This window comes from Electrona antarctica (assembly GCF_951216825.1).
Source record: "Electrona antarctica genome assembly, chromosome: 23".
In the NCBI taxonomy this organism is placed as follows: Eukaryota; Metazoa; Chordata; class Actinopteri; order Myctophiformes; family Myctophidae; genus Electrona; species Electrona antarctica.
The window spans coordinates 10,760,133-10,778,065 of NC_136804.1; the positions used below are offsets into that span (position 1 = coordinate 10,760,133).

The 17,933-nt window shown below is 44.9% G+C and overlaps 1 protein-coding gene across 1 annotated transcript in view; it reads right to left on the reverse strand.

The window, feature by feature from the left end:
- The window catches only part of iqsec3a (IQ motif and Sec7 domain ArfGEF 3a), a gene marked incomplete at its 5' end in the record, with an annotated part of 168,010 nt that overhangs the window by 69,380 nt on the left and 80,697 nt on the right, over window positions 1-17,933 (reverse strand). The window contains 2 exons of the mRNA XM_079494199.1: window positions 13,212-13,370; window positions 13,413-14,247. Coding sequence (XP_079350325.1) covers window positions 13,212-13,370; window positions 13,413-14,247 — 994 coding nt within the window. The remainder of the gene's footprint in view (window positions 1-13,211; window positions 13,371-13,412; window positions 14,248-17,933) is intronic.

Here is a 17,933-nt window from a genome sequence, read left to right on the forward strand (position 1 = left end):
AAGATAAATATCAGGGGAGTGAAAGAAAGCCAGGGGGGGGGGGAAGAGCAGAGAGATGGGAGATGAGAACAGAACATGGATACGGTAATGAGAGAAATTGAATAATGAGCATGGTGTAAAATGCAGCAGGTGGAGAGGCCAGCCCAGTGGCAGTACAGTGGCTCGTACAGTAGGTGAAGTAAATGCTGCAGAGGTAATACAGTTGGGTGCCACCGATATTGTCCCTTATCATTTGACCCATTTAGGCCTGACCTCAAAATTTAAAAAAAAATCCTTCTAAATCCTCCAGTTTTCTGAAATAAATATTTTCACGATTTTTCAAAAATAGCAGACCTACAAGCTCGTAGCGCGCCACTCGGTGGCGCGCTATGAGCTTGTAGATCTGCTATTTTTCAATAGCTAAATTATAACATAATGTTTAAAGCACCAAAAGGGGTTCCCGCCCCAAAATGGGTTAACTGTCCTTTTGCGCAGATCACGCAAACCTCAGCAAAAAGAAAAGGACAATATCGATGGCCTCCAACTGTAGTCTGTCGTGTGGAAAAACCTCCTTATCTCCAAAACTGTTACTTTTCAGGAATTCAAATTCAAAAATAGCAAAAGTAGCAGTAGATCCGCAAGCTCGACACGCGTCTCTTGCGGATCTACTGCTATTGTGGTGGAAAAAGTACTCATATTTCGTACTTAAGTAAAAGCGTCAATACTGCAATGTAGAACGACTAAAAAGTACAAAAGTATCAAAATGTACCTAAAGTATCAAAAGTAGAAATACTCATGCAGAATGTCCCATTTCATACGTTTTCAAATGTATAGGGTTGAAGTGGTAAATGTATGCTTTGTATATAATCAAAATCTACAAAGTACAATAAATCACACTCCTGTGAACTGAGCGATGCAGTGTGTGTGTGTGTGTGTGTGTGTGTGTGTGTGTGTGTGTGTGTGTGTGTGTGTGTGTGTGTGTGTGTGTGTGTGTGATATATAGAAGTACTCCAGTAAAGTAAGGCATTCACCGTCCAAAATTTCAATGATTTATATTTTGTTATGTTGTGATGCGACTGGTTGTGAGCCCCTGCTGAGGTATTTTCAGCCGTGTCTTATTCAAGGGGAAGAAATGACCCCAGGTTTGTGAACCGGGAGTGAAAGCCGCCTATGTTATATCTATCGCATTATCTAAGTCACCCGAAACATACATGTTGTAGCCGCGATCAGCGACGCGGCCGTAATCGGCTGCAAATACAGCTCGTTTTGATTAGAATCTGGGATTAGAATCCGAGATAAAAGCATTTCAAAAAGCAAAACAGTCAGACAGTCAGTCAATGGGCACGTCCATCTTGGATTCCCGTTGGCTGACTGATTACGTCACGCTAGCATCCCAGAGCTAACCAGATGTAGCTTAGGACCAACCTTTAAAAGGAAACATTAAAAGACATTAAGGAGAACTCGGTCCACGTCGGCCAACGCTTGGATTTGAAAAGACGGTGATCTCCGTCCATGGCATTCAGTGTTAAAGTACCGAAAGTAATAGTACTCAATATGCAGTCTGATTTCACAAGTTCATCATGTAGACTATTTTGGAAACAGCAGATCGCTTTATGAGCTTGTAGTTCTGATATTTTCAAGTATATATATAGGGTTTAAGTGGTTAATGTATTTGGTTTGTAATAATATTCAAAATATTCATAGTACGTAGTAACTCAAGTTTCCAAATAATTATATGTATTGGAGTAGAAGTATAAAGTAGGCCATTGGAAATTGGAAATACTCCAATAAAGTTACAAAAAATGCCTCAAAATTCTACTTAAGCACAGTACTTGAGTACTTGTACTTAGTTACTTTACACCACTGCGGTTTAGGAGGGAGAGAGGGAGAGAGAGGGAGAGAGAGAGAGAGAGAGAGCACAAGTAAAAGGCTGACTAGGCTACCACATCGTGGACAGATTGTTAATTTCCTCATCTCTTGAGGATCCCACATTGAGACGTCTTCCCACTCGACTTTAAACCGGTCTGAGAAACACCGGCGTGCCATTAATCTTCCCCTCGTGAGGAAGGGCTCCCAACGATGCTGTGGGAAGCAGATAGAGAGGTGGATACAGTACTGTAATACGGCCTGCCTCGCCTGGCAGCCGCTCAGAAAAAAAGACCAAAAAAAAGCAGAGATGAAAAACCATCTCTTTTGAGTCTCCGAGAACAATCAAGGATCTGCACTCTGTCCCAGACAGAGAGAGAGAGAGAGAGAGAGAGAGAGAGAGAGAGAGAGAGAGAGAGAGAGAGAGAGAGAGAGAGAGAGAGAGAGAGAGAGAGAGAGAGAGAGAGAGAGCTTATCTGCTGAAGTCTATCTGTGGAGAGTGGCTGTCTTCTTTGTTTGCAAATCCCTTTGTTTCCGTTCCAAACTTGATCAAGGGCGCGCGCGCGTAACTGTGTGCGTGCGTTGGGGAGTGTGTCACATTTAACCCATTCAGGCCTGACGTCGAAATTAAAAAAAAAAGTCTTCTAAATAATGACAAGTAATAGTACTCAATATGCAGTCTGATTTCACAGACTGCATATTTCACGCGCGCCACTCGGTGGCGCGCTATGAGCTTGTAGATCTGCTATTTTTCAATAGCTAAATTATAACATAATGTTTAAAACACCAAAAGGGGTTCCCGCCCAAAATGTGTTAAACTGCATAAACCTTAATATATGATAAATTAACCACTTATAAACCCTCTACACTTAGTAAACTAATACTTCCGATGACCGGGGTGAACTCTGTACTTGCTCTGCTTCTACTCTCTATTTTCAGAGAATGTTCCTCCCCACAGTTTGAGTAAAAATGGTTAAGGCATATCTAACACAATGTTCAACATTATTTCTAGGTATTTGTTATAGAACCCTAATGCAACCCCTAATGCAAATATAATTGTGTTCCATTTGAAGCCATACAGTTGGAGGCCATCGATATTGTCCTTTTCTTTTTGCTGAGGTTTGCGTGATCTGCGCAAAAGGACAGTTAACCCATTTTGGGCGGGAACCCCTTTTGGTGTTTTAAACATTATGTTATAATTTAGCTATTGAAAAATAGCAGATCTACAAGCTCATAGCGCGCCACCGAGTGGCGCGCTACGAGCTTGTAGGTCTGCTATTTTTTTTAAATCGTGAAAATATTTATTTCAGAAAACTGGAGGATTTAGAAGGATTTTTTTTTTTGAGGTCAGGCCTAAATGGGTCAAATGATAAGGGACAATATCGGTGGCACCCAACTGTAGGCTACAATTAAATGGTGTGAAATGTGAATCACTGGTTTCTTTCAAAACTAAAACCATCTATCAGGAGACCACACAGTTAATGCAACTTCCCACAGAAAGAAGCTGTCATTCAATGTTGACACTTTTCTCCTTTTTACATAATAGTGTATTAATAGCGTTGATGACATGTATTATTGTGTTAATTTTGTATACCTTGTTGATGAATTGAATACATACAGTACAGTAGGTCCACAATGAAAACAAGTCCCCAGGACTTTTTTTAGTTTTTGTTTAAGAGCCTTAGGGCTCCATTTTTGTCTCCGCCGTTACCCGCGACGCAGCACACAAGTCAGCCGCTGCCCGAAAATTACGAGTATAGGAGCTTGCTCTGTCCCTTAAAGGTATTTTGGTCCAGCTATCTATTTTGCCGACACCGGTATTTGCGCCTAGAGGTGTGATCATGGGCGTGTTGTCACGCTTTCCCCTAAATTGCTATTTTGGTCACACACATTTGGGAAGGCGATAGTGGAGTTTAAAAGCACCCGTAAGCCGTATGCCAAATTAGTTTGGTATAGCGGCGCGCACTGCGCGCCTGCATGGAGATGTCTGAGGAGTGCAGGCTGCCTCATCTCTCCTTATTCTCCTACGCATCTCTTTGTGTTTATATAATACTCAATTGTCTAGTCAAAGAAGTCATTTGGCTTCTGCCAGGCATTGTGCGGCGTGCGCGATTCCATTTGCTCATTCAGTTTCATCACCCCATAGCGCAGCAAATGGGCTTTAATCCGATTTACCGAACTTTCCTTTTCGCTTGATACCGTTTCGTAGAGACGGCCTACACGCACAATCTATACCAAATGAAAGCCCTAATTTTGTAAAATAAAATAAAAAAAATTAGCGAGATCTGAGCGAGTTGTGACTCAATGAAAAGTAAGAGTATTCTTTGCTCTTTGCGGGGTGGGAAAAATTAGAAAAACGGCACGGTGACTCTTCCATGGGCTATAGACCGTAAGGCTATGAAGCAATATATAACTGGGCATAACGGGCAACGGATAAGGGATCTCTTAAAGGCAATGGCATGTGGCACGGTGATTGGTTTAATTATTGTAACGCCCAAACCACACCTATGCATAATGTAATGGGTAACAGAGGTGTTTTAGGGATCTAGACAGCTTTAGTGCATGGGGGAACACCCCTTCCCCACTGCTAAATCCCCAAATTGTGTATTTAGAATGCTCAAACGAAAATGGAGCCCTTAATGTCTGACTGTACTTTAGTAGTCAAAAAGGCTAAAAGGATAACACAAAAAAGTTCTGGGGACTTGTTTCCATTGTGGTTCTGTATGTATAAAGTATTCAGTCAATCAAAGTTGACTCCAGTGATGAGACAGGCTATTGAGGCTTGCGAGAACCACTGATTACCTGAAATGCACATTGACAGCATCATCATAACAGCTAAAAGTATATTCAAGTATCATCAAGAGAAATAAGACAAAATGGGTCTCCTGACGATCCTACTGTACCCTCAAAGTCTCTGAAAAGGATTTAATCGGCCCGTTTGTGTCAGTGGGGTGATGTTGATTCAGCGCACGTTAAAATGTCCCCCCCGTAAAGTCAAAGGCAAACGAGTGGATCGTTTTAAGGACTATGGATGAGGGATCAGAAAGTGACTTCCATGCACTAATCTCCATTCGCAGAGACAACGGACAAAGTCACCTTGCCCACCGCCCGAGGACCTGAGCAGAGACGGGTTGCTGATAGGCCGCGATGCCCGGAGGCTTTTGCAATTTGTGATAAAGTGCTCCGCTCTGGCGTGATGTGCGCGGCCTTTCTGAGAAACTCAATCACATACGAAGCTCTTTCTAAAATCAGAAGGACACAGAGGAATCCATCTTATCTTCACCATTTACACTTCATTGCAGAGCCTCGGTGAAGGCCCTTTGGAGACATACAGGGAATATTAACGTGGTTTCTGAATAGCCCAGCCACGCTCTATCTAATGATGGCCATTTCTCAGCAGAGTACATTGCTTTCCTCGTCTGGTGTACAGGCCAAACCTTGCCTTGAATATTCATCACGTTTTAATCCTGGAGTGCGTTAGTGTTCGCCGAGAATACACATGACAAGGTGAGTCCTATCATTAGTGCTGTTCACCAAGCCCGGGCCACCCGCTGGCCTAGTGGTCCAGGCGCATGCCTGACAGCGTGTTGCGTGTTCGAGTCCCGCTCATGACGACCTTTGCTGCATGTCTCTCCCCTTCTCTCTCTCCCTCTTTCCAGTCTATCTTCACAAAAAAGCCAAAAACAAATCTTATAAAAAAGAAAAAGAACTGCTGCCTGTCAATCAGAAAGGTTGGAGGAGAGAGCGATGGTGCTTGCGTGTCGGTGCCACCGTGTTTAATTAAGTCTGTCTGATTTAACCCAATCAGACCAAATCTCGACCCATTTATTCAGAGCGGCGGGGCGGTATTGCAGTCGCACTGTTGTGACTAAAAGGGAGTTGAGCCAGAAGGCACTCTGTCTAGCGAGCAATCTTTGTTCCTACTCTTACCTATGGTCCTGAAGTGTGTGTCATGACCGAAAGAATAAGGTCGCGAATACAAGCGGCCGAAATTAGTTTTCCTCGAGGGGTGGCTGGCATCTCCCTTAGAGATAGGGTGAGAAGTTCAGACACGTGGGAGATTCGGAGTAGAGTCGCTGCTTCTTCGCCTGGAAAGGAGCCAGCTTAGGTGGTTCGGGCATCGGGTAGGATGCCTCTCGGGCGTCTCCCTAGGGAGGTCCTCGAGGCACGTCCCACTGGGAGGAGACCCCGGGGCAGACCAAGGCACAGTTGGAGGAAACACATCGACTCACTGGCCTTGGAACATCTCGGGATCCCCCAGGAGGAAGTTACTAATGTTGCTCTGGAGAGGGAAGTCTGGAGCTCTCTGGTGGAGCTGTTTCCCCCGCGACCAGACTACGGATAAGCGGTTGAAGATGGATGTTTGGATGGATGGATGGATGGATGGATACCCATTCTACAATACCTTCTAAATCCTAACCTAAAAGCGGGTGGAAACCTTGTATGTCCACAACCGCTGTTTTTTTTATTATTACTTTATATATAAAATAAAATACAAATGACTTAAGTTCCGACATACTATTGTCTCAATGGACCGACAACCTACCTCAACCCCTACCCTAACCATAACCTACCTCAACCCCTACCCTAACCACAACCTACCTCAACCCCTACCCTAACCATAACCCTAACCCAACCTACCTCAACCCCTACCCTAACCATAACCGCAAGCACGGGATCAGCGCATGTTCGACCGCACGTAGTGCTGGACGTTAAGGAAGGTAAATAAATGAACAGCGAGGGAGGGAGGGGGACCTGAGCACTAGGGAGTTAAAGGAGGAGGAAATGGTTGAGACAGACGAATGTGCAACCCCCCCCCCCCTTCCGAGCCGGCTGTCACTTCAGCTTGTGATCACTTCACTGAGCGACCGATGGAGAAAGATGAGTCTGGATGGAGAGACGCAGAGTCACTGGGAGGGGTGCAGGGCCACTGCTTCACCCCATGGCCACCAAATCAGCTCCGACAGCACTGTTGGCAGGTTTGGCGAGAGAAATCAACTAGGTAGGTAGCAACTAGGTCTATGAAAACAACGCCAACAGAAGCAACTAGACCACATGAGCATCTGATATTTGAAATTTGGGGGTCCTTGACATGAACATGTTGGAGAACCACTCTGCTTTAAATGACATTAGGAAACAGGCCCAAATACACTTTAGAAACAAGCCCCAAAACAATGCAACTACTGTACTCAACTTTACAGAACAACAAGCCCAACGTTGCTTATAATTAGCAGACATGGCAACACTGTCTGACAGGCAGACCATGCACTGCTCTCCTGATATATTATTTTATTATTATATATTATTCAGACTCACTCTATGTTTTTACTAACCACCGTTTTGGTGGTGGCCTTATCAATGCTTTTAGTCTCTCTCCACTCAGAGAACCATTGTTCCAGCCGCAGTGAACTAGACATTATAGACACGCCTCCCCTATGAGTAATAAATGTTAATACGGTTTAAAACCGGCAGAGTTCCTTTCCTATGGTACGTGCCAACTCTTTGATGATGAGGGAAGTAAAAGGTTGTCTGAAAGGCCTGTAAAAACTCCCAAAAGCCACCGTGGAAATTCACAGCTGGCTCAAACGGGTTGAGAATGTGTGCATAAATTAGGGTCAATGAGTTAACGGTGAGATCACATCACCAGAAAGACTTGAGGTCAAAGTGCTGAAACTTTAAAAACAAACAGCATGTCTTTGGGGTCAGTCGTGAAAGATGGAATTTCAACTTTTTCTATCATGAAATATTTAATACGCAGGTACCTTTCAAGGTGGTTCAAGGTTTTAGTATGAAAATGTACACTTTGAATGGAAACGATGTTCTCAAAGCAAAAAGGTCAGACCTTCTGTTGAATACCATTTTCTCTGTTTTTACTAAAAGTATTAAAACAGGTAGAAATACTCTTTAAGGGCACGGTCACACCAAAGTTTAATTCATACCTATGAGAGTAGATTCTGCCAATGCTTTTCAATGGGAATGGGGTTTTTTTTTTTAACCCACCACAGGTTAGTTTTAACTTGCCGCGCATGTTGGGGAGCCACGGGTGAGTTTTAACCAGGCCATGGGTTAGTTGTAACCGGCTGTGCATGTCAGGAGCGGCGGTGTTGTCGGACTAATGCCTGTCGGAATGTTAGTATGTCAAACAAACGTACGCACCCCACCGCGCCCTTACAAGTAAAAGTCTGAGTAAAGTAAAAGTAAATAAAACATACCTTAGATTTAACAATACTTTACACCACTGACAATACCTAGAGCTTTAACCATCAACATATTTTCTTTTTTTTTTTATCAAAAAAAGCTTTTTGTTTCAAGTTTCAACCAAAAATATCTTTAAGCTCAATCAAGCACTTGGTTGCACATGGGTGTTGCACACAGAATGTAGCTGATCTACAAGCTCACAATGATCACCTCATGATAATGATGTGAGCTTGTAGATCTGCTACTTTTGGTGCAGGACTCCAGTGCACAGTGCACACTCAAGTATAAGTTCAGGCATTAGTTCTTGGCATACTGGGAAAATGACAGGCAAAATATTAAGCCCTGCTTATTCACTGTCAAGTTCTTGCACACATTCTTTCTACAATCCAAAAACCTCCAGGATTAATGAGACCACATTATATAACAGCAAAATTGGGACACAACCAATGCAATGCAATTCTAATAGAAAATTAACTTATTATTATTATTATTATTATTATTATTTTATAAAGGCCTTATATAACGCAAGCGTTCAAGTACAAGTCCCAAAAGACCTGAAAATGGTACACTTTGAATAGAAATTATGTTCTCAAAGCAAAAAGGTCTGCAGACCTACAGTACAGTACTCAAGTACTGTACTTTCCACCACTGATTAAAACGGCATCCAAAAGTGTGCTATACCGTTACCAATATCAGCAGCACAACAGCAGCGAGACTGAGAGGTGTGTATTTGTGTGTGTGTGTGTGTGTGGGGGGGGGGGGGGGGGGGGTGGTAGTCGATGTGGTTGCTCCTTCCACTAGAGATCCAATCTGCCTGACATTGATCGGGCGGATCCGTCTGATGAGCTGTCGGCTACTGGACTGAAACCTCATCGGGGTTCGTGTCCCGTCGTGACAGTTGATCAATCTGACTGATCAGGGATCTGCTATAGAACTATGCTGACAGAGAGATATGGTGGGACGAGAACCCCCAGATTAAAACGCTCAGCAGGGTGTGTGTGTGTGTGTGTGTGTGTGTGTGTGTGTGTGTGTGTGTGTGTGTGTGTGTGTGTGTGTGTGTGTGTGTGTGTGTGTGTGTGTGTGTGTGTGTGTGTGTGTGTGTGTGTGTGTGTGTGTGTGTAGCGAGGTTTACAGAACAGAAGCGATGGTGTATGGATGGATGGATGGATGGATGGATGGATCATCATGGGTGGAAGGATGGATGGATGGATGGGTTTAGATTTAGCTGATGCTCTTAACACATTAATAGCTTTTGACTCATCCCGACATATTACCGTTTCTGGCAAAAGATAAACAGTGTGAGCTACTGCTAACACAAGCCGTTTCTTACAATGGAGGTCTGCGAGCGAGTAACCCGGATGTGAAAACATGGTAATCTGCCGTATTCTGCCCGGCACAGCTAACTGGCCTCTGTCGCCACCTTGCGACTTACACTATAGGCAAGAACAACACAAGGTAATACATCAAATGCATATAAATAGTCATCTACAGGTAAGAGCATAAGTAAGTAAACATGTCTGTTGGAAGGAAGTCCACAATGGGTGTGTTTCCAACAAGCCGTGTTTTGTTGCATTTTTGATTTTGCGCTTAAATTCCTGAATGGAAACACCTCAAAATTCGAATAAGTCTTCATTTTTTGCAAAAACACTTTTGCGCTTGAAGGGGGTCGATTTGGGGGCTATAATCGAAAAAATTAAATGCGCAAATGGGGTATGGAAACACTTGCAGAATAGGTTTCGAATCAGAAAGCTTTGAACTCGCATTAAATCACTTTTGCACAGTTGGGAAAAATAATAACAACAATGGGATGAGTGGAGTGAACGTATGGTGGGAATCGTGGCCAGGGTGGGTGTGATGTGGACACATTTACGCACTCTCATTCAGGATCCTAGCAGTGCTGTTTTTGAGTGGTGCAACCACTCCAAGGAACAGCAATGTCACTATGGGACTATGTTACTATGTCTGCAGGCTCTTTCTCTCCCGATGAGTAGTGCGTTGATGAGTAGTGCATTGATCATGGATCAAACACTCTCCCTCCAAAACACCTCGGAACGGATGAGGGGAGACTACACTACTCCACTAGTAGTCAACTCAACAATAGAAGCGACAACATCCAAATTGAAAATTCATCGCAGACAATTTACCAATGGACCGATGAATGGACTGTATGAATGTTGTTTGATGATTCACAGAGAAGATTCAATGTGAACTGTTCCTTTATTCTGTGTGGCACTGAGTTTGATGATTCACACCATTCACACATGGAGCCGTTAAAAGTCCCTCGTCCCTGTTAGACCGTGAGCCTAACAGGCCTGTACCATCTGCCAATACTTTGCTGGCAGGGAACTTCTCAGGCTACCCTGATGTGCTGGGTGAGTTGGGTGCCACAATGTAACAATCTGTTGCCCCTCATATACAAGACCACCAAGCTCAACTTGAAAGGCCGGCTGATGTCACCAAAGGGTGACCTGGCAATCAAGCTACAGATGAGGAGTGATGTCGATGAAGAGGATACTTTTGAGGATGAGGTAGACCAGGATTTGGGTAAGATAATGCTGCCAATGAGGAGGGCGAGGGCCAGGAGGATGTGGTTGGTTGACTTTATGATCCTGATTATGAGTTGAAGCTTACAGATATTGAATGTAGTTGCAAAAGATAAATATTATCATAGTTTATGTTATACTATTATTACAAATACCAGTGATGTTATTGACCTATGAGATTGACCTGATATAAAACAAAATAGCGTCAGAATGCATTCTACACATTCTATGAAAAAGAAAAAAAGCCATAGTGCTCGGTGGTCATTTTGAATTATGCAAATTGCCAGAGTTTGGGCAGCCAAGCTAAAATTGTTCTAGGTCCCCAAATACAAATAAACAACATAAACGTAATATGAAAAATATATATATATATCTAGGTTTAGTATTGTATACTATACATATACTATGTATAGTAAAGACGGAATTGTCAAATGGATTAAAAGGTGATATTATTTTATGCATTGGTAAATGGAAAGTTATATTAAGCATTGCTTACACTGTACATGCATTATATTTAGTTTATTGAATTTCATAAAATATTTCCTTAGGATTTATGTTCTAAGGTGGTTTTAAATATTTAGTTATTTACAGAGGAAACCTGTGTGGTACATCTTTCATGAAAAAACAGAAGTACCTGTATGTCTCATGTAACATAAGTCACAATGTTGTCACTGCCTGCAATAGATCACATTTCTACATGCAAATGTTAACAACTTTTTTGAGAAATATATAGTCTGAGCTGTATCCCAACCATTTTTCAACAAGAAAAGATCAATAATAAGAGAGAACCGTCAGTTTGAAGTAGAATGCTTCACTCAGATTTTGAACATTGTGTTTTGGCATGTGGCCATGAATGGAGTGATAACACACAGAAAGCTACCACATATGCAATGCTATCACATATTTCCTAGCACTAGGGATGTATACCTTCCCAAAAATCACTATGAGAATTAATCCCCCCATTGGTACAGATGACCCCAAACTTGGGGTTCCGGCTCATGGACTATGTGTACCTTTTATATCTGTGCTTGGAAACGAGACCAGCCTCTGTCAAGTTCATCACACCTATTTATTTAACAGACAGCCTGATTGAAAGACAGCCTCTGGACAGCTAGAGGACTTGCAGCCCATTCACCGGCCAACCAGGCAGTCTGTGTATAATATTTTTGTATAGCCCGTCAAAAAGTCAAATAAATGTCACATAGTATGCGTCTCACTTGACTGGCAAAATGGCGCCACCTACTGCTTATTTCATGAACTAATGTCATATCTCCCAAGAATCACATTTTAACAGTGGATGAAAACGGGGCAAAAAAAGCGCTTTTCTTTTTTCGAATTTCTGAAAATGCGCTTCCTATTTTCGAAAAGGCTTGATGGAAATGCACCCAATGTCATCAACAGAGCCAACGGGAACATGTGGTAATCAATCTATCAGCATACACTGTCCTCCCCTCCTTACCTGCTTGAAGATCCGCTGTATGAATGTTGTTTGATGATTCGTTAGATGGCTGGGAATGTAAATTGGGGACAGGGGGATGGGGGGTTGAAATGGAGATGAGTGTCTGATGACTTCAAGTTCACTGATGAGCAGCATAATGGAGAGATAACCACATGGAAAATGGTAATGGCACATGAGCCCACATGCAGTTAATTCAGCGTGCGCACGCACACGCACACGCACACACACACACACACACACACACACACACACACACACACACACACACACACACACACACACACACACACACACACACACCTTGGTTCAACTTTAAATGTCTATGCAATCAATTGTCGTCTTTGGAAAATACCGGTATAATAGATAGCTAATTCAAACGCAATTCAAACAGATATAATGGGAAAGATTAATGTACAAACGTGCGTGTGTGTGTGTGTGTGTGTGTGTGTGTGTGTGTGTGTGTGTGTGTGTGTGTGTGTGTGTGTGTGTGTGTGTGTGTGTGTGTGTGAAGCAGAGAAAATACCCAAACATGTAAATTCCTCCTGTCATTAAAACGCAACATAGTATTCACAATAATTGCAGTATAGCCTAATGAGTACTACAATATTACTTTAGAGAAAGGTCTGGCTCTGTCAGAGCACAAAACCATGTATGATGATGAGAATAGGGATGATGATGATGACGACGATGACTATGACTATGGTAATGATGATATGATATGTATGATAATTGAGACGAGACAGCTGGTCCCATTAGTATTAAAATGCACAACTCCAGCAGACTCAAACAGCTATGCACGTCATCATCCTGAGCCTACCGGCGCCAAGCACAGATGAAAGGATAAAAAAACAATAATCAAAACGACCTTTTCTCTCCGACGGCCTGCCAAGCAGCCAAAAACAGAACACCTTGAACCAACAGACAGAGCAGCTCAACAGACAAACAGTGACCACGAGACGCACAAGCCACAAACAACCGCCCCGTCCGTCCTCCTCTCATCCAGACACCCAGCCCCCCCCTCCCCTCACCGTGCCCTCATCCCTAAAAACACAAACCCCCTCCTCATCTCACCCAGACACAAGCCCCCCCCGCCCCTCCCCCCCCCCCCCCCTGACACACATACACACACACACACAGCCCTCCCCATCCACAACACACAACCCTACCTGCTTGTTTTTGAGGTCGAGCGAGAGCTCGTAGTCAGAGGTGGTGGAATGCGAGCAGGCCCCGTTGCGCTGCACCCTCAGCGGCGAGGCCGTGTGGTGGAGGCTGGCCCGCCTGCCTGCGGGGGTGCCACCTCCTCCTTTTGCTCCTCCTCCTCCTCCTCCTCCTCCTCCCCCTTCCTCCTCCTCATCCCCCACATCCACCTTTCCCTCCCGCCCGGCGGCCACCACCCCTCCTCCTCCTCCTTCACCACCTCCTCCTCCGTCGTCCTCTCGCTTCCTTTGCTGCTCCTCCTCTGCCTCCACGTCCACTTTGGTCTTCTGCGCCGCCTCCTGCTCCCCTCTGCAGGGTGTAGGCGGGTCCGCGGGGTGGCGGTGCTGTGGCGGTGTTTCCTCGAGGTGGGGCTGAGGTTCAGGGTGGAGGGGCACAGGATCGGGTTCACACTCGGGTTCGGGCTCGGGTTCGGGTTCCTCTTTGGGCGGAGGCACGGCATCGGACTGGGGCCGGGGTTCAGAGTGCTGCTGAGGCTCAGGGTGGGAATGAGGTTGGCTCTCCGGAGGTTGACTTTGTATCTCTGCAGGTTGGCTGTGGGTCTCAGGCTCAGCCTGGCTCTGCGTCTCGGGCGATTGACTGTGGGACTCTGCAGGTTGGCTGTGGGTCTCAGGTGATTGGCTGTGGGACTCTGCAGGTTGGCTGTGGGTCTCAGGCGATTCGCTGTGGGACTCTGCAGGTTGGCTGTGGTTTTCAGGCGATTGGCTGTGGGTCTCCGCAGGTTGGCTGTGGGTATGAGGCGATTGGCTGTGGGTCTCCGCAGGTTGGCTGTGGGACTCAGGCGATTGGCTGTGGGTCTCCGCAGGTTGGCTGTGGGTCTCAGGCGATTGGCTGTGGGTCTCCGCAGGTTGTCTCTGGGTCTCAGGGGGATGAGGCTCAGCCGTTGGAGGCTGGGGCTGATCTTCCCGCTCGCCCTCTTCACCCTTCCTCCCATTCTCCTCCTCCTCCTCCTCCCCCAAAGTCGAGTCCGGGGGAAGGTCATCGTCGCTGCAGAAAGGAGGAGAAAATGCAGAGTGAGGTTGCTGCTGCTGCATCCATGGGTGACCTCTGACATCTTCTCCACGGCTGCCTGGGTGTGAGTGGAAGTTCATCTCTCTGTGTGGTGACCTCACTCACTCACTCACACACACACTCACTCGGCTACCAAAATGTGTGCTGGGGACGCCTCGAGGCATGGAGGATCTGCCTGTCTCTCTGTCTGTCTAGAGACATCACTAACAGACAATAAAGAAGAGGGGGAAATATGTACAGCACACAGCAGCTGACAAAACCACAGAAAGTGCACAGCAGCAAAACATACATGTATAATTTATACCTTCAAGCAATTAGAGACTGCAGCGAAAACTTCACAAGAGGAATAGTGACACACACACACACACACACACACACACACACACACACACACACACACACACACACACACACACACACACACACACACACACACACACACACACACACACACACACACACACAGTAGATTTATACGCCGGGACCATGTGTTCATCGGATGTGATGCAGAGGAGCGTAGGGGTCGGACCAGCATGTGGTTGTGGCAAGAGCTGCGTCGGAAACGACATACTAACATACTGTTTAGTATGGCAAATTATTATGTGATGATGACAGCAGGTTTTTTTTTAGTAATGTCAGAAAGCTTAGCAGCTACGTGAAATGCATACTATATACGTGTACATACTATATTCAGTAAATATTACAGTATGCACTACTGTACATCAGGGCTGGAACAGCCCCCCACCCCCCGCTGATGTCACTGTGGTAGGGGTGACAGCGCCATTGTTGCTGCCGCTTCTGGGCTTTGGAATTGCACTTCTGTAGTAGAAGTGCAAATTTGATATACTGAAAGTACCAAAAGTAAAAGTACTCATTATGCAGAATGTCCCGTTTCACAAGTTTTCAAATGTATAAAACTAGAATTTCGCGGGCCTTCGGCCCGCTCATCCCAGAGTTGCGTTGCCCCGCGTTGCGATACAGAAGTCCACAGATACAGAAGTCCACAGTGACACGCGTTTTATGCAGCTGTTTTGTGTTGCAGCGCGTGCGCGCGCGCGCGTGTAGTGTTGTTGTTCTTATCCATATATGCGCCTCGGTTGGTCCCGTTTGTTCCACGCCAGGTGTCGACGCAGTCGTTCGTGCGATTTGCGTGTTTGCATTATTTTAACTGTGTAGGCATACCATATTCTGAATTACCAAAAAGAGGACACATGCGCGCGTGCATGTGGATGTGGATGTGCACATGCGCGTGCACGTCGTGCACGTCGTGCATGTGCCGTGCGTGGGCGGTTGTGTTAAATTGAGATGTCAAAAGAATCTAGAGCCTAACAATAAATGCATCAAATATGCTCTATATTAGTTATGTATGTATTTAAAGCAGTGGCTCTGAAAGGTGTGATCCAGGGACCCTCATGGTTCCTTGAGGGGGTTCCAAATGGACCCATTATAGGTCTGTAACTCTGAGAGTGTAACACATGGACCCAAATGGACCCTTACAGGTCTGTAACTCTGAGAGTGTAAAAATGTAACCAAATGGAGTCTTTTATAACTGTTAACTCTGATACTGTGGAAATGGAATGAAATGGGACTGTTATGGGTCCATTTGGTTTGACTCTCAGAGTTATGGGGGTCCTTGAAATTTAAAAGTTTGAGAACCTGTATGCAATGGCTTATCTGTTGTAAAAAGAGAGACCAGCCTATTCTCCAAACCATCATATCTTATGCTTTGCTAGGTTGTACAAAATAATATTGGGTCATTATAATTTGCAGGACTCACCGCGCGCACAGCTGCCTTGTCTGTGTTGACATGACATGGGCTTGCAGGACAGAACTTGTATTTGTGACAGACACATAGTTCCTTTGCAGACAATACAATGTGCTTCTCATTGGTCAGTCAGAAAGCTGAGAAAACAGCAGGCTACTTTTTCTGCATGTCAATGATGAGATAGTTCTCCGCTGTCTGTCTATCTGCAGACAGCGGAGCAGCCAGCGAGCCTTTCTCTGATCTGCGGTCGGGACCAGTGGTAGTGGTGTGAGCGTGCAGCGCATGCAGAGTTATGAAGAATACACATTCCGGGGTTGGGGCTGAAAGTCCACCTCTCAGTGTTTTTCCACTACGAACCATTGAACGTGCATTGTAATACACATTGGTGTGAATGGTCTGTGAGCGTAGCGATACACTACAGGCGATACGTGTAAAACCCCGGACATTTGAAGGTATTTATAAAACCACCCGGACTGGCCGGACAGGCCCCCAAAAGAGGACGTATGGTAAACTGTGTATGTAATCGCGGCGCTGTCCATGCAAGTTAGAATGAGTGTGTGTGTGTGTGTGTGTGTGTGTGTGCGTGTGTGTGTGTGTGGCTGGCTGCCCTGTGGTTGGCTGCGTGGGGATCGCCATGTGAGGGGTCTAGCCAATAAGGGCCCTGTGTTGCATGTGGAGAATTGTGTAGGTTAGTGTGTGTGGTGCAGCCGAACGGGGTGGTGAGAACATGAGGGGGATGTAGCACAGCAATCGGTGACCCCTACATTAAGCTGTGTTGCTCCCAAGATGCAGTGCAAATGCGTGTTGTAAGCAACCGTAGCCAATGGGAAAACAGGATGCAGTGTTGCCAGGTCCGCGAATTGTAAGCGAGTTGTAAGTAGCGTGTTGAATGGCATATTTTCTGGGCTTGTTTTCATAGACGTGGCAACAAATTAGGCGGGGGTGTCGGTGCTTGTGGCGTGTTTGTGTTTATTATTGATATTGATGTTGTTTGTGAGTGTGGACGGGAGGCGGCTCTAGTGGCAGTGCAATGACAGTGTTTACGCGGGTGTTGTTAAATGTGGCCGTGCGGCGCGACATGAGGAGATAGCCGTGGATCGACGCGGAGGGTAAGGCTGTGTCGTGTTAGTGTGTTTAGTGGGTTGTTGCAGTGTGTGTTGCAGTGTGTCAGTGACGTAGTAGCTGGTGCCTTTTGTTCCTGTCCTGGGAACAGCGTTTTGGGCACACCTTTTCAATTGTATAATAGATGCATGAAGAAATCCTTTGAAAATAACAGATCTACAAGCCCACAATGCGCTGCGGTGCGACACATTGTGAGCTTGTAGATCTGCTTTTTTTCCCTTCAAATGGTCAAAATGTATATAGCGCTGAAGTGGGTGATGTGTGTTTTAATCAAAATCTACAAAATAAAACTAGTAACTAAAGTCTTCAAATAATTGTAGTGGAGTAAAAGTACAATATTTGCCTGCCCTATATGAGATGCAGTGGAGTAGAAGTAAAAAGAACTGAAAACTGGAACTACTCCAGTAAAGTAAAACTTGCACACAGGAAAACAGCTCAAAAGCTTTGAAGCTTGTGGTTTCCTTCTGTAATTAAGACTTCTCAAGGGTATCATAATATCCATGGAAGCTGAAATACTGTTATAATGAAACACACCAGCCAAATCGTGTCTTTGTTTATCGAAAAACAAAAAATCTGGCATGGATTCTGTCTTTCATCTCGTGTATACACAGTGAACACACTCTGAATTTAAACCAGGATTTCAGACTGACTGAATTCTCTCTTCCTTGGCAACTGTTTTGACTGTGGCTCTCTAATGACATTATTAAGATCAAGAATAGTATAAAACAAGTTTTCTCCCTCATTATTGTAAGCGTGAGTCATGAGCCATGAGTCA